We start from the raw sequence: 17,848 nt of genomic DNA, 5'->3' as shown, positions 1-17,848 counted from the left end.
GTCTGTGGTCTCCTCCACCCAGCCCAGCTCGCAGAGCACACAGCTCTCCAGGATTCATTTACTGGATATTTCAGAGGGACACCTGTCGTGTTACACAGGTGTGTTTGAAGGTGACAGAAACCTACCATCTGCCCCTGTGCTGTACCAACCAGTCTGCAAGCACCCTGACAGTGAGAAGGATTAATATTACATTTCCATCTGCTCCACAATGTGAGCTGCCCATAAGCAACAACCTGATGATGCCTCTGGGCTCCTAAATCCCACCTTGCCCTTAAAAAATGCAAGTTACAGGAAAAACAAGAGGAGCCATGACAATCCAGTTCCCTCAAAGCACAAGTCTCATCCACAACATTTTAAAGTTGCTCCATTTCCTGCATGGCTAAATGCAGGGAACATTAACAGGTCACATCAGAGACACCTAAGTGGTGACAACGCCAATATAAAGCCATTAACTGGGTTTGCGCCAACGTAACAAACTTTAAAAAAGTATTAAAACAGACTGTTTATTACAGCATATGATGTGTTATATTAATTTACACAATGATATATATATAAAAACAGCCATTGATGATGTACAGTAAATTGGACATCAACAGGAATATTAAAACTACTGATACTCATGCACGTGACATGCATATGATTTTTTTTTTCTTTTTCAAAAGCAGTTTTACACAATATACTGAAGTTACTAAGCCTTGGTCAGCTGCTCCAACAGTTTACTCTGAACACCACCGCCGTCTGCAGTGGGATTCCCAGGAGATCAGAGCAGAGTGCACTCCAGAGAAGGCGGCTTAACCTCGGAGACAGATTGAACAGGAGCCCTTTCCTGGTGGGGGAAGGCTAGGGGAGGACAGGGGTGAGTTTCAAGAAGAGGATCAACAAGAAAAGAAAACAAAACAGGCCAAACTACCAGGAGGAAGAAGTTCAAGATGTGGCAACAGGAGCAGCAGAAAGGGACAAGCAAAAACATCAAGACCACCCACACTCCCTCCCCCTTACCCCCTAAAACCTTATGACCTTAAGCTGTCGATATCCTGTATAAGACCCAGAACTGGAAAAACTAGGCAAGGAAGATGCATTCCCAGAAACATTAGCCTTTTTTCAAAGCCTTCTGACACCATGCACTGGAGGCTGTTCACCACTGAAATGGCAGTGTTACGTTGTTGGGGTTTTTTTAAAATGAGTACAATGGTCTTTTATTTCCACGTAAAAGGCACTAGTATCCACCCAAGTTCTGAAGACAAGTGACATAATTTACCTTAAGTTTTAAATATTTGTATAAAAAAAAAAATTTCTGTGGAAATATGTACACAAAAGCACCTCGCTTCCGAAAGTGGAAGCAGATACATTCCACCAAGTCACCTCACTAGACAGTTGTCATGAGCTTCAGGGAGCCCGACCGAAAGCGGAGGATTTTCTTCTTGAGGTTATGGGAGGCTTTGATTTTGACAAAGGCCTTTGCCGCATTTTCATGCAGCTCTGGTGCCGTGACCGTTTGGATGGGGAGCGTCTGGACAAATTGAGACCAAATAAGGCCCCCGCTCTCATCAGAGTCACTGGTGGTCGTGCTCTCCCCTACGAACTCCACCTCACTCAGGCTCGACTCACTGTCTCCAAAGCAGTTCGTCGTGTAGTTGCTCTGCTCGTCCTCGCTCGTGTCCACCACGGTGGAGTGGAACAAGGACTCGCACTCTGCCGAGTACTCCGAGTCACTGGCCACATAGGCGTATGGACTGACATAGGGCAGGGGGACTTGCGAGTAGACCCCCACGCCTTCCCGCCGGTTCCTCCTCGCCCTCCGTAGGGCCTCCTCGTAAGAAATCTCCGCCGACGACTTCCAGCGGCGGTAGTCAGCCCGCTTGTGTTTAGGCTTGGCCACCACCACCTCTCGGCCATGCCCGTGGGACCGGATGGCGGATTTGTGCAGGCCAGCCTGCCGACTCTGGAGGCCCGACTCCGGCTGCAAGCCGCTGCCTCTCTTCCCCCGTGAGGAGGGTTTTTTCAGTTTCTTATTTGTATCCAACTCATCGGGAAAGCGGCACTTCTTGCCGACCGGCTTGGCTTTCTCCCGCAAGGTCTGCGAACTGTTTTCCAGACCATTGGCAAGGTGGGGCCTGTGTTTCAGCACGGAGCTTTTCAAAATCTTGACGTTTCGGGTGCCTTTGTGAAGCTTCACACTTTGCTGCTGAGCCGGTATGTACTGGGCGTTCACCAGCAACCCATCATCCAGGCTCTGGGAGGAAGAGCCCTCGCTTTTGAAATCCAGCGCCGGCCTCTCCTCGACGGCAGGCGACGAGGAGCGAGCCACTTGCAAGCTGCTCTTCAGCAGGATTTTTTTGGGAGGCTGGCTGACCCTGTTCTCTGGCTGCAGCACCACGGGCTTCCCTGGACTCTCTTTGGGAGACGTGGCAAAGAGCTGGCCATTCTCCTTGGGGACATCCCCCGCCACGGCCACTGCATTGCGGTTGAGCTCTGGGGGTGCCGGTTTGACACCCCGGGGCAGATGCTTGCTCTGAAGTTCGCTTGTCGCACCGGGCGGTAAAGCTGCCGGCAAAGGTGCCTTCCTACCCTCCAGCTGCTCACCAGCTGGCTCCCTCGGCCTCTGCTTTAACGGGGAGGGTGCTGTGTGGTCCAAAGCAGTGGTCCCACCAGAAGGCAAGCATGTTTGCTTGGAGCTCTTCAGGTTCACGACATTACCATGAGCCACCACCCCTGCAGGCTGCCTGACGCACATGCTTCCATGCCTCAAGATCCCTTTGGTGGGATCGGCGTTGAGACTCGTCCTTGGTTTGTTAGTCCTTACTGCGTGAGTCTTTTTCTGAACCAGGCTTAAGATGTAACCGTCTATCCTCTTGCTGGTGGAAGGGCACGGCGCCGGCCAGGAGCTTTGTGGGAGAAAGGTGTTGGTGGATTTTCCCGAGTCCGTTTCAGATCCGGCGCAAACGTTGCTAATATCACAACCAAGCCTCTCCTCTTCTCGCTGGGGGTCTTCAGTCACGGGGAGAAGAAACATGGGACTCTGCACAGCTACCGCATGGAGTGGGCTGGGGTACCGGTAGACATCATTCCCGTTTTTAGACACCAGATCGCACTGGTACTTTGGATGTACATCTGCAACGACATCGAGGGAATTTGAGTGCGGTGTGGACAAAGAGCGACAGACAGAGCCTGCAGTCTGGTCCTCATGCTGGCCTTCCTTATTATAGTCCATCCAGCCTATGAGATCTGAAAGGCATTTTAGAAGAGTTTAGAGAGCCTGCCAGGGACAATTCTGCTACGTTTTTCACGTGCCATCAAGGACTCTGGTCCCATCTACACATACAATGCAACGTTTATGCTACAGCAGCGCTGTTTGAACAGCAGAAACCTTGCAACCAGGGATGCCATTCAAGCGACATAAAAGTAGCACTATTCTTCTGCGGGTCTCTTTGTAACTGCATCTATGGAGGGTTTGCCCCAATATGACTATATGGTTAAAAAAATATCAATCATAGCCCTAATGAGAACATTTGACATTGGTTTCAAACCTGTGCCTAGGTTGCTAAGAGCCTCCTATTTGACATCCAAGCCACCCAGAAGTCTGTAAGGGTCTCTTACGTTTATCTGTTACACAGCCACCTGTAAAACTCACTGCAGACCTCAGTATGTACGAATTTCGTATTTTATTTGCTAAATCCAAATAGAAACATAAAACATATAGACAAGAGAGCAATGAATTCTTTCAGCTTATTGACAAATACCACTTCCAGATTTTTTCAAGCATATCTTAGGTCAGAAGAAATCCAGAAGAAATTGTTGTTATCATTATCGTTACTACTATTGCTATAATCATAATTATTTTATAGTTATAATAATGTTAATAACAGATGCTCCTTTTGAGCAATAAAGGGTTAAACAATGGGAACAGGCTCGTCTTTCCACACAAGTACAAGGAGTGCAGGTCAATCCAGCTGACATCCTAGCCTTGGCTCTGCAAAGAGAGTTCTGTAAGAGAAATCCAGTGCGTTTCAAGGTGCATGAGTCAGATTTAATGGCTAAGGCACTTATTTAGGAGGTAAGCGACCTTAGGAGCAGGTCTTCAATCCAAGCATGTAAGATTATTATTTTCTTAAGCTTATGTTGCCCTTGTCTTCTTGGGTAGGGGTACAATCTAAATGATCCTTCCAGATCACTGTCAGTCCTGTTTTCTACCCTTGGGCTAGAAACTTCAGCCAGGGTACTCAAATTTGAATGCTCAGTGCTCATCACTTATCTAAGGCTTATTTCAAAAGAGGTCTCACAGACTTTGATGAAATTAGCTGATAGAGATGATGTCCCTGTGTGGCCAGGAGAGGAAGAACAGGGAAGTTAGGAGCAGGAACTTCCTCCAGATCACCTCACAGTTTTCCCACGTTTCCTAAATTCTATGCTAGAGTCAGAAAACATTGCCAAAAAGACTTCTTTGAAACGTGCCAATTTGTGAAATTTCATCTCTAAAAGTCAGACAGTGTGATTAATGAGAGTTTTAGGATTTCATGATGTATACAGAAAAAAACAGCAATGCAATCTGCTGGAACTCCCTGTGTATGTTTTTCTGTTTATGTATGGCCAATGAAGATCACAAACACCTTACAGCAGGGAGCATTAAATTACCTCAAGCTGCTCAAAGGATAACTCAGAGGACTTCTCAGCATCTTGGAATGAATGTATCCCAGGCTGTATATTCCCACTTTAGAGTTAGAAGAACTGGAATTATTTTGTCCTCAATTCACAAAAAAAAAACCACAACACTACAAATTAACCTTAAAGAGCAGAATGGAAACTGGTAATACTGTGGTTAGAAGCATCCTCTACAACCCAGAATGAGCTAAGGCTTTTGAATGAGTAGGTCTGCAACGAATAACGCTTGATCATGAAAGTTCTACTGAAGTGTCCTTTCTGGACAACAGAGGAGGCCTTCCTATTTAACCCTCCCGCACATCAAGGCTCGCACCTTCAGCCTAGTGTCAAAGGAAATTCAACAGCTGTCTGCCAGAGAGACAAAATACTTTCTCCCTGTTCATGATGTCTCTTTGTCTATACTATATAAATGCAGGACACACCTCAGCCTGGTCACCTGGGGGTTGAAGACCATCGGAACTGACAAAATGACTGCTACAGACAGACTGATGTGCACCCTGACCTCCCAAAACCTGTCGCTAGCTCCTTGCTCTATCGCTTGTAATAAGGACATGGCTGTTCAGATATATTTCATTATTGACATTTAGTAAAAACGCTTTTCTAGAGGAAAACATGAGAAATTAGCCGACTAACGTGTTTATGTGTATAGGTACCACTGCCCTCTACTGGGTAGAGCAGCTGTCATATTTGCATATGTTCTTTTCATGTGTTTAGAGCGACATATTCACACATAAGGCTGGAGCAGTGGAGGGCAAAGAGTCCTGCCTCGTGACCCATGTACGTGATAGGCACTGGAATCTTTTCAGAGCATAATATGTCAAATGCAAGGAAGAAGGGTTAATCCAACCCAGATACTCCTGAGGCAGTATTTCCAAAGCCAAAGCCACCTCCTGGAGTATGATGTATTCGACCTGCTTTTACTATACCTGCAGATTTAGGGCGTCCATCTGAGATATTCAGTGTTGCCTCCAAAGGGCTGCAAAAGCAAGTGCTAGAATGGCAACTGGATAAACACTCACTGAAGACAGAGTTAGATGAATTGGAGAGCGATCCAGAAGCTCCATCACTCAGCTCATAAAACCCTATAAAAATAAGAGTTTGGATTTATATTAGTTATGTCTGCACAAAGTTACCATTTGTGTCCCTAGTAAGGCAGTCAAGCTGATGTTTATGTTGGCTTACTCTATTGCAATTACCTACAGGATTTCATTCAGTCACCCAAAAAATAGCGCACAATTTAGTAGTACCCTTATTGCTATGAAGGATTCAGTTTAAACGTAAAGCACTTAAAAGTTAAGAAGTAGAATTTCAGTTAGCATATGAAGTTTTGAACTTTTTTTTTATCCTTTACAGGGGCTTTCAGATTTTTGCAAGAAGGATCCAGGCTGTGTTTGACACCCCATTCATTTAATAGTGTATTATACTTCCGAGACAAACTCTCCAGCTATTATTGGACTACAAAATTTTTAACCAGTGCTATCCATTATTTTCATCAAAGTTCCGGAGATAAATAGCAGATGACATGAAAGAAGGAAAATGGTAAATAATGTGCAGACACAGAAAATTTTATTTCTTGGAAAACAAGGTCTACTCAAGAAAAATATGACATACCATAGTCAAGATTTAAATTTAGGAAAAACAAATGCAGGGCATGTCTACAGAATGGGGATGCATCCTGGAAAACAATAATCCTGAAAAGGACTTAGTCAGCATGGAGAAGCAGCTCAATCAAGCTTAATGATATGGCAAAAAAAGCTAATGAGATTGTTGGATGTACAAAGAGACTAATGAATAGCAGTAGGGAAATGACTTCAGCAGTCTATACAGCACTAGTAAGAAAGACATTGGAACGGTATGCCTAGTCCTCGACTCCAGCACGCTTCAAACAAAGCTAAAGAATTGGAAAGGGGCCACAAAGCTATTTAAGAGCTTGGAAAAATGCCTTAAAACAAATGACTTAATGAACTTGACCTGTTTAGCTCATCAAAAAGAGTCAGGAATTATACTGTGTAGCACCTCCAAGAGGAGAAAAAGCTGGGTACAGAAAAGACTATGGGAGAAAAGCATGTTAAAAAAAAAAAAAAATCAGTGATGGAAGACGTCAAATTCAGATTAGAAATTAGCAACAGTTTTAACAATTGCAAGTTGGTGGATTCTCCGCTTTTTAGTGTCTTCAGAACAAGTCTCGATGCCTCTAAGAAAGGTTACCCATAGTTAAATATCACTTACTGGCTTCAACACAGTTAGAATGGGATGAAATTCAATATATGGGGGATCAAATTGTTTGATTCAGTGTTCCCTTCTGGCTGTAACATCAATTTTGACATCTTCCTCCTCCTGGTGGTGCTTCCTTTCACCATTTTTCCTGCAGCCTCCTTCCTAACATGCAGGAGAATTAGAACTTTTTGAACTAATTTGTGGGTGGCCTTGAAAAAAAAAAAATATGCCCCAAACACTAAAAATCTAATAAAGCTTGACGTGCTCCTCTGAATGTGTTGTTTACAAACAGCAACCTTTCCAGTGGTAGGTGAACTTTGCTAGTAGGCATTACTCATCACAGTGTGAACAAGCTATAGACATTTACTGTTGTAGTACTGAAAACTACAACCAGGTTAATTCCAAGGGAGGCTCCATTTTGCTGAATATTGGCCTTACCTGAACTTGGACGACTGTCTGTCTCAAGGTGTTCATCCGTTGTTTTTTCCACGTCCAGGCGGAGATCACTTATTTGCTTATCTAGCTCTTGTAACTGATTTAGTAGGCCAGCGTCCCTCCTCCTCAAGCAGTTCTGGAAAACAAGAAGACAAACAACATCAGCTCCTTCAGTGAGGCAGACATGAAGGGGCTCCAAAGACAAACAGTCTTCTCCCTCTGAGCACCGTGGAAATACCTTGTCAATATTCTTCTTTAAAAAGTAAAACAGAACAAAGCCCTAAAATACTAGCGAGACGCTCTGGATAAATACTTAACTGAAGAATTATGGCAGCACTTCATTCCAGCCTCTTCCAGCCAGTTCTCCATAAAGAGCACGCCCCACAATTTAGGAAGACCAACACACTATGTTGGCAAAGGGCTCCTTTGCAGGACCACAGCTGTAACAACAAAGCTGTGTCGTATGATATGGTCAAACCAGACCTGCGCAGACGAAACGGGCTGCTTGGGTGAAAGCACAGCTTTGCCAGCGTAATAGGGGATGATCACCACCACAGTGATGTTAGTCAAAGATCACATCTGTTCACACAATGGGATATAACAGCTCTGCCAACAAGTGCTTGTAGTGTGGGAACCGCCTTGTTCTGCTGCACATTATGAGCTTATAGTCAACCATATAGACAGCAAGATTCCCAGGGCTGGGATCACAGCCCTTTTATTAGTTTTGCAGTGCAGCAGGAAGGAAGAGTAATTCTTCCTCTTCTCCCATTATAATTGTATAAAATTGCTGTGAGATGAATTTTAAGGCTATTTATGAAGGTAATTTGATGGCATAAAATAAGCAATAAGAAATGATTTTGTAAGGCACTCATTAACCCACGGTCAACGCAATCAGTTTCCCTGTGTGTATTATAATGTTGCTCATCCATCATCTCTTCAGCTTCATACCCTTTAATTGTTCTGGCTTTGGGGAAAGTGGGGGAGGCAGGAGGAAGGTTCATCCCTTTTTTAAGCGCATCATTTGATAGGTGCCCAGCAGTGCTCTGATACGCTCATCGCAAAGAGTCTTCGTGCTCATAACTGGACTAGTTCTAAACCCATTAAATCCAGGACAACCTTTCCCCTGGGGTGGGCCAGTCCTCGGGCAAGGGGAAAGCAAACGCTAATGGTATTAGGGAGGCAGTTTGAAGATGTGCTAGCATGTTAAGACCATCCTTGGAGAACTAAAGGGGCGATCCCAGGTCTTCTCGCACATTTCTGTTGGGAGCTGGGAGCTGGCTGGAAGCCTGGCTGGCAGAAGCGATGGGTTCAAGCGGTGACTCCCTGCGCCACCTACTGCCACCACAGTCCCCCCTCCCCCAGCGAGCACCGCATCTGTTTCCCATCTGCAATGTCAAGTGCACAAATTGAAGTGCTACCACAAATCCCCGGGTTTTGGGGTGGGTTTTTTTGAGTAATGATTCCTCGGTCCTTCACTGCGTCTTTTAGACAGCCAGCCCCTTCTCAGCAGCAAAATCATTTATTTTAATCTTTTAAAGAAGGAAATCATCCTAAATTAACTAAATCAAAAGGCTAACAAGAAAAAAAAAAAAAAGGGGGGTGGGGAAGGGGGGGGGGGGAAGCAGAAATCAAGCAAATAAATCACGCAATCCAACTTCTCCCTGGGTGAAAGCAAATGCTGAGCCGCGCACAAAGACCGCCAGGCACAGCTGTACGCTATTTTCATTGAAAAATGATCTGCCGCTTCATGCCGCCCTCCATCTCTTCCCACACCAGCTACAAAGCGCGTCCTTCAACAAAAGCATCCCTTATTTTAAGGGGCCTGATCCTGCCCGTGCCGGAGCGCTCGTTACCTCCTCTCGGGGTGGCGACCCAGGAGCTCGCTCCCAACTTCCATTCAAGGTAACGGCAGCGCCTCTCTTCGCCTTGAATGGAAGTTGGACCCGCCGGCCTGGCTCTGGGAACCGAAGGGAAACTCTGTAGCCACGAGCAAAACGCCGATCAATCCGGCCGATGACACCGATTTGTCACCGCTTCGCCCAAACCCCCGGAGCCCCGTTTCCCTCTCCCCGCCGCCTCACCTGCACGCCCTGGCGGGGCGGCTGGGACGCTGCCCCGGAGTGACAGCGGCGTCGCGGGGAGGGGGGGAATGCGTGAACCCCTCGGGGGAACCGCGGCCATCCCCAGCCCCTCTTCCTCCGCCCCCCCGCGGGGTCAGGGCGACCGCGACAGCCGCGCAGCCCCCGCCGACGCAGGAGCGCATCCCGCGGCGCTCCAAGCCCGCAGCCCCCGGCGCCCCCCACCACCTCCCCAGCCGCCCCCCGCTCACCAGCTGCCTCCGGAGGAGGAGGATGTTCTCCTCCAGGAACTTCTCCTCCAGGCTGCGCGGCGACTGCCCCTCGCCCGGCGGCTCCCCTCGGCCGCCCTGCGCCCCGGGCACCGCGCCGGCCGGCCGCCGCAGCAGAAGGCTCTTCACCAGCAGCTCCTGCCTCTGCCTCAGGTACTCCAGCTCGCCCAACCCGGCTAACGTGGCTTCCAGCCTTTCCCGGGTGCGCTGCCGCTCAGTCTCCGCTTCTCCCTTCTCCCGCCAGCGCCCATCGGGCCCCCCCGCTTGCCCCGGCCCCGCCGCCCCGCCGGCAGCGGCGGCGGTTACCGCGGGGCTCGCCTTCATCGCAGGGGAGGGGGCGGCCGCCGCTGACAGGCCCTGCCCGCGGGGGGCCAAGCGCCGCCGAGCGCCGCGCTGCCGCCGCCGCCGCCGGTCGCGAATGGGCCGCGGGGCGCCCGGCTCCCTCCCCGGCTGCCGCCGCCCCGCGCCCGCCCACCGCCGCCCCCCGCCCGCCTCCACTCCCCTCTCCTCTCCTCTCCTCCCTCCCTCCTTCCCTCCCCGCCCGGCGGCAGCTCCACGCCCGCGGTCGCCTTCTTCCTCCTCCTCCTCCTCCTCCCACCCCGCGCCTCCATCGTCCCCCCGCGCCGGGCCTGGCGGGGTGTGGAGAGGTGGGGTAAGCGGGCGTGCTGCCCAGCGACCTCTCCCAAAAAAGTCCCGCGGTGACCTCCGGAGCCCTGCAGGGCATAGTCGGGGGCCACCGGCAGCGCGTCGTGGTGCCATGTGGCTTATACAGCCCGACGCGTCCCGAACAGGAGCATAAACGGTGCAGCCGGGGAAAACAAAAGTCCGGGCATGAAGGAGTGAGGGGGTAAGGAGAGGGTAGGGAAAGGTGGAAAGCGAAGGAGAACATGGCAGTGCCCGCGCCGGGGTGCTGGCCGCGGCGGAGGCATGAGGATCAAAGCGCCAGCGAGGTGTTGCTTCGAAGCCCGCTTGAGTGGACTAGCCAAAAAAAAGCGGTAATGAAGCGAACTTCGTAACAGCGTGTAGACTAATTGCAGCAAGGGATCTGCGGTTAGGTTTTCAGTGGGCACGCAAAGAGGAAGGGCGGCTAAATGCAGATGCTGAAGGAAAAACGGAAAAACGTTCGTATCGGAGCAAAACCGGAGTTGCGGACGTGTTCTGAGGGGGGAGAATGGAGGAGGCAGAAGGAAGCATTGAGGGAGCCCTTCACAATATGGGGATTGATTGGAAAGATGTGAGCCCGCCGTGCAGCGGCTCTCATGGACATTGTGAGCGTAATGAAATGTTCTTTCCTGCTCTCCCTCTGTTCCTCAGAAGATCATGATTGCTGGGGGTTCTGAGAGGTCTCAGGTGAAATTTGTCTCCCCACTCCCGTGCTGTTTTATATTGCGGTGTGCCGTGCACCTACTTTATCCAGTGTAGGTGTTGGTCCTTGTTCGGAGAGCCTGCAGCTGACACAGATCATTATTTCACCATCTTCTTAAAACAGTGTAAAGTGCTTTCTAAAAAGGAGATCCATTCTCCTCCTCCATCTTACGACCGGCCCTTGGTCCCTCCCAAATGCTGGCCCAGATGTAGGTGAGCCCACACGCACCAGCTCAGAGGACGGTCAAAGCTAACGCTAGCTCCATTTCTTTTTGCTTCTGATCTCTTCCCAGAGCTGGTTCACCACAAAGCCGTGTCAGCACAGCGCATCTATTTTTGATATTTTGGTTTGGATTAGGATTGCCTTTTTTGAACCAAGCCTCTAGGTCGTTCTGGCTTACCGTGCTTCAACTCATATCCCAGGGGGATTTGTGAACAAATGAACTGAGCTGATTTGGGGGGGGGGGGGGGGAAAGGCAGGAGAAGGGAGCACACCTAAAACACTCCGGCTATTCATGGATGTTCATCAATTGGCATTCAGTCTGCGGGATGAGAACACAACTAGCCTAAAGTAACACCCTTGAAATACAGACAACGTGGATGGCAGGTCCTCATACTGCTCGGTAAATCCACGCCTCCTGTCCTGTCCTAGCTGCTGATGTAGGTGTAGGTGTATGGACCAGCAAAAGCGGAGAAAATAAGGCAGCATAGGAATAGGCAGCCAGAGAAGGCAGGGCCACTTCTTTGGGGAGCAATGTCACTCCTGCCAGATTCAAGAGACCATGAAATTGCAGCCACAGAGCAAACTGACAAACACTGAAAGGACAAGAGATGCCCCAAGGGCAAAAGATTGACTGAGGTTGCTAAGCAAATCTGGAAATAAAACCCAAGTCCCATCCTGGGCCACTGTCTCCCTACTCCTCTGATGTATCTGGGCCCATAAAAGGCCCAGATGTAGGTTCAGCCCCTGCCCCACAACCTGCAGGCCACCACTGCTGACCTAAAAACCTGCTCCGTGGGTTTCTGTCCTGAGTGGAGCTTGGCACGCAGCACCCTCGGAGCATGTTTATGCTGAAAGCTGTGTCGCAATGCAGAGTTGCTTTCCCAAGTGGGTACCAGAAGCTCTCCGGCTATGGAAGCAGAGAGCTCCCACACTTTCCTTGACCCTTTTTAGCCAGATTTTGCATGTAGCTCTGTGCTTCGTATGCGTTTGCACACAAAGCTTCATGCAATATTTATGCAAAGCTATTTCAACTATTTCTGTGCTGTTGTGCACTGTGCAGTGTAGACGGTGCTTCAAAGATAAATTAGAGGGCTAAATAAAATCTGCCTTAAGGTTGAGATTTATTTATTTTGCCATTTCTCGTTTGGTAGATTTCGGTCTGATTCCTCCCTCCCAAGTCATCTTTTCCACTCTGAAGAGTATAAGATGCTGCTCGTCTCTTATACTCCCTGCTGACATTTCTGTGTTCATCCTTCACAGTGCATCAGTTCCAGGAAGGAAAAGAAACACAAGAACTGCCAAAACAGTCAACTGCCTACATCACGTGGAGAGGAGAATGCGGCTCTGACTGAACCAGACTCAGTGTGCGGCTAGGATCAGCAAAGAGGAAAGGAAGGGGAGTCTGAAGAGGAGCTCAAGTTTCACCCCATAGATGAAGGGATAATAAGGTGCCAGAGAAGCAGTGGGAATTAGGAGGCTGGACAGCATGGGAGAAGGAGATATACAAGTGAGCAGCCAGCAAGAAATGTCCAATTATGTGAATAAGAAAAGAAGGTGTGACCTAAGACACCACGAGTGAGGGGAGGGCCACAGAAGACTATTCAAGAATTAGAACGCAGCCCAGCAGAGTGTAGGTCATAGAGACAAGGGAAGGGAGAGCCCAGAAAGACAGCTTTTGAAGGCAGCAGAAAGAGCATGAGCAAAGAGAATGAGCATAAAATACAGGCCCTTTAATTTACTCGGGAAGATGTTGTTCAGAAAACAACAAAATAAAGAGTCCATAAGCAGCAAGAGAAAAAGTCCGGCCATAGGCAGTGGAATATAGATGAAAGACAGAATCAGAAGAGAACAATAAGGTGAGAAGATGGAGAAAAGGCTGCCTTTGATAGGTATTGTCCTCAAGTAAAACAGGTATTTTAAGCACAAAAGGAACAAGAGACTAAGACTGGATTCTCCCCTCTCAGTTACACTGCAGTCGTTTATCCCAGTGAAAAACTGGTCTGAGATAACAGGGAGCCCCCAATCCCCAGATTAGCTCTGACTTGACAACCTTTGGAGGCTTCTATCTCAGCAAACTCTTAGCAAGGGCTCAGTAATAGGACTTTTGCATGAAAAAAGTCTCCGAGTCCAAAACTGTCTTCCATTCTTCTCCTGGCTTGTGGCAACAGCTGAAGGACTTGCTCTTACACTCGTTTGTAAAGTCTCTATTCCTTCACTGGGGGAATCAGCTGAAATTCTCCGAAAACAGATTATCCCAGATTCCCCATCCTAAACTCGAACATAAAAATTGCAAGGAGGGAGGCAGTGAGTTATCTGCAGGGAAGGAGAAGAGATGATGATTGAGGAGCTCTGTTGCTAGGATGTTATGAGAGGTGTAATTCTGTCTGGTACAGAGGCAGTTGTGAAATGGCTCATCTTTTGTGATTATCCTGGCTCATCTCTTATGATTATATTATTAGGTGGTAGAAATGCTGTGTTCCCTTCGTGTTTCATGTGTAGGGAATAAAGAGATGATCTCTGCCCCACAGAGCTTACAAGACAAGAAACAGCAGGTGGCTGCCACGGGTAATATAAAAGGAGCCCTGAGAAGGTAGCAGCTGGCATGACGGGCAGTGAATCCAAAACACTGGGATGGGGCAAGAATCCAAAACACGTGGGCAAGGGGCAAGAATTTCTGACCCCCAATCCACCATTAATTCCCTTCCCACGGGGAGCGAACCCCTACATCCCAATGCACACATTTGTCTTTCCCTCTTCCACCCCTGCTGATCATTAAATTCAGTTTAGATTGAATGAGGCAAATTAACACTTGTTACTTTTCCTAGGTTCATTTCTGACCAGCCACACTAAAATGAATGCAGGAAACTGCAGAAATTAAGAGGAACATTGTAATTCCCCGTTTGTAAAATGAAAGCAATTGCATTCCTTGCTTATTGTAACACAGCCCGTCGGAGGCAGGGTGATACATTATCCGGAAACATCCACTTGGGGACTGTGCTTAAGACCCACAGCTGTCACTACGTCTGTGATACTTTATTTTAATCGATTCTAATGTTAATTTTCCAAGCATTTCTTAATTGCATTGGATAATATGATAGGGTATAAATCTTATCAGCAAACCAGACTGACACCAGTTTGTGTTATCATATTACCATGGTTACATTATTATTACAAGTGAACCTTGCGCGCATTAGTAACCACACACAATTCTAGCAAATAACCTAAACTGAAGCAAAATATCCTGGCAGCGTTTCCATTTTTTGTCAAGCCAAACCAATTTCTCTGGGTGATAGGTAACTGCAGCACACCGATGATGCGTTTTACCCTGCTCACACTTCTGCAGCCGACATTTATTTCCTTGTGTTTGTACAGCATTGAAACATTTCCATGCTGTCAACAAGATGCAGAGGCCAAATTCCTTAAACGTGGAATAGGATCTTTAACACAAATTCACTGTATTCAGATGACAAGCACGACCCCAGCCTGTCAAAACATTACCACCGCTGTATTGTTATGGCAAAAACTGCTCGTGATTGATACATTACGAACCATCAACAACTCGATTAGGTCCCTTAAGGGTCCAGTTTCCCCTCACGCTAATCTTATCTGACTGTGGTCGCCCACCAAAAGACATAGTCCCACTTTACCTCACCCCCGGTGCCACTGCCCATGCCCTGAGTGAAGGGACAGACGTTTCCCATGGGGTCACTGCAATGATCTGATGTCCGAGAGGGGAACACGCACTGGAGCGGGGGAGGACAGCAATGCTGTGCCTTTCCCTGCTCCTGACTGTTAGTTTGGGCATTTCCTACATTTGGCTATTCCTCTGCTGCAGATCATCCTCCCACCAGCTGTGCAGTGACCATGGCTGGAAAACAGATCGCTATCCTGATCTGAGTCAAAAAAACCCAACTCTTCTTTCCTTTTTGTTAACCCAGATACTTCAGCGATCCACTTTTAAGTGTGAGCGGTTGCACTGGCACGACTGAGAAGGCAGAGCTGTGCAGGAACGAAGAGACAAGAGCAGGAAACCCTCCAGCGAGAAGCCCCATCCAGAGGGAATGTGGAAGGAAGGATGGACTGTTTGCAAAACAAGAAGTCACCCAGGAGGCCATAGAAGAGGACGCAGACAACAGCTGCTTGTGGGGAAGCAACATTAGAGCTTCTCCAGACATTCCTGTCAGACTACAAGCCATGCAAAGACACTCATTTCCTTTTCACAGGCAGCAGCCCATCTGTTGACTCAGGAAGAGGACTGAGTTTGAAGCACCCATTGCTGCCTCAGATGGTACGGTGCTCCCCAAGGCCATGAAAGATCCACTTCTGCTTAGCAAAGGAGCCAGAGCAGTGCAGAACCTCTGGAGGGCTGGTGAGCCCTGAGCCCAGCGAGGTTTCACAGTGCTGCTCCAGCAATGCCTGCTGCCTGCATCAGGTGTCAAACTGGCAAAGATGCAATACTGGCTTCTAGTCCCTGGATTAGGGAAGATGTGCGAGAGAGTTGGATGGAAAGGGCGGAAAGCCAGGCAAGATCAGCTCCATTTTTACCTCTGTTTTAAAGATAAGAGAGGGTCTGATAAGGACATGGGGAGGGGGAACACAGAGTTAAACAAACCAGTGCCACTCCTGATATTCACAGCTGACAAGAAGCAGAGCTTGAAGCTGCCCTCCTCATTGCTCACTATAAAGAAACTTTACCAGCATTTTAGCAAATCACCTAATACATCATGTCCTAATGCTAATTGGTGGGGACTGCATTCCCTCCCCAGGCTCACGGGCACCGTTCAAATGAAGTCAGAGCTGGACCACTCCAAGTGACACTTTCTTTCTCACTTTTTTTTTTCTTTCTCCCTCATCACCAAGCAGATGATGTCAGTTGAGTTCTGCTGCAATTACTTTTGATTCATCCTTACAATATCATTCATGTCTGATGTTCCTGTACTTTGATCCTTTTTTTTCTCATGGCCTGGGTTTCATATTTACACTTAAAAATGCCTCACCTTTGGTGACACGGACTTCTGCTCAATTTAATGCCTTCTTGCACCCATGCTGCCGGTGTTCATCTCAGCACATCAGGCTGGGAACAGCCCTCATCAGCATGGCCTTTGCAGAATATCTATTAAACTGCCAATAATCAGCCACTGTGAATGGAAGAATAGAAACAATGGGCTTTAATTACAGCTTGAGGTTTAGACAGCCTGGGAAAAATTCCCAACAGAAGGAACTGGAACAGCCTGAGGAGAAGAAAGGTTCTCCATCATAAGACAGCATTGACAAAAGGTTAGGCACGGACATGTCCGGATCAATAAAGACTGTTCAAGAGAGAACAATACACTGAGCTCATGCTCTTCAGGTCCCACATTAACGTAGGCCCCAATGGCAGCCAGTCCAGTAAAGCAAGTCCGTGCAAAGGCCAGACCCAGCCCTACCACTGGCTGACTTCCCTTCTCCTCTCCCTCTGCCTTCAGCCCTTGATCTGCCCTGGAGAAGCACACGTCCTTGCTTACCAGGAAGGTAAGCAAGGTTCCACCATACCTGTGCTTGGCTACACAAAGATCTCTCCCTCCTGCCGTCACCAGTACCCCTGATCTAGCCTTCAGAGACTGACCCATGGCAGCTGCGCAGAGGACCACTCGTGCTGCTGAGCTCTCCCTTGCTCCTTCACGTTGCTAAGACCCTCTGCGTCCCCACAAAACCCCATCTGTGTTCCCCTCTCAGCCCCACGTGCCCAGCAGCCCCGCTCTGCTCCAGCTCTCTGCCAGGAGGAGGAAAGGCAGATTGGTCTCACCTCCAGCCCTCCTTTCTTCCCAGTGCCGCAGCGGAAGGGCATCCACGTAGGGGTAGGGAGGAGGGAGGAGCGCAGCAGGGCAAGAGAGGGAAAGCTGGGGTCAGCCCTACTTTGGGGACACTACAAAACTATGGTGACATGGCGACTGTAATTAAGTATAGCAACAGGTCTGTTGTTACGCAGCGGTGTAGCACCATCTCAGCCTGTGTGAACACTTACCCCGTACAGGGCTAACCCAGCCAGCTAATGTAGGGTCGCTAGTGAAGGTATAGCATTAGTGACAGCTGCACGGCCCAAATGTTTTGTCCCAAACAGGCTTACAAGTTTTGGGCTCTCTTTGCTAGCTGAATCATTGCGCCTACCTCACCACATATCAATAAACAGCCACAGCTCGGCCTTCAACCCAGGGCCGGAGAGGTTCATGCCCGAAGTAGTAAGCCTTTCCCAGAAGAAAGGACATAATTTACAGTACGATTTGCATTCAGACTGCCTGCGAGGAAGGCAGAGCTGCCTGCAGTTGTGCTCTTTGGATGGCCTTGGGACCCCTCAGGTGAAGCAGGGCACGTGATGGGAGCCTGGAGCTGGGCAGAAATGCTCGCAGGAAGGCTTTCCAATCAAGCCTGCCCACACGCCGTGGGAAGCTGAGCAAGATCAAACTGCACCCACAACACGTTTTAGTTCATACAAACCTGACAGCAACAGCACGGATTTTTTTTTTCTTTTCTTTTCCTCAGCAAATTCTAGCCCTACAGCCTTCAAAGGAGTTCATTCAGTCTCAGCTGATGCTCACTTGGACAAAGACCCCTTTACATGAGAT

The 17,848-nt window shown here is 48.5% G+C and overlaps 1 protein-coding gene across 1 annotated transcript; it reads right to left on the bottom strand.

Annotated features, from left to right (window-relative positions):
• Positions 1 to 1,366: 1,366 nt before the first annotated feature.
• On the bottom strand, positions 1,367 to 9,982 carry DACT1 (dishevelled binding antagonist of beta catenin 1). Its single transcript, XM_086463357.1, has 4 exons — positions 9,641 to 9,982; positions 7,315 to 7,447; positions 5,586 to 5,741; positions 1,367 to 3,225 (listed from the first exon to the last, which is right to left on the bottom strand). Exons 1-4 carry the CDS (start codon positions 9,980 to 9,982, stop codon positions 1,367 to 1,369), a joined length of 2,490 nt encoding a protein of 829 aa, XP_086319483.1.
• Positions 9,983 to 17,848: the final 7,866 nt, after the last annotated feature.

This window comes from Leptosomus discolor, chromosome 3 (assembly GCF_034619465.1).
Source record: "Leptosomus discolor isolate bLepDis1 chromosome 3, bLepDis1.hap2, whole genome shotgun sequence".
Lineage (NCBI taxonomy): Eukaryota > Metazoa > Chordata > Aves > Leptosomiformes > Leptosomidae > Leptosomus > Leptosomus discolor.
Note: the sequence above shows the minus strand (reverse complement) of the source record. Positions and strands in the feature narration are given on the sequence as shown.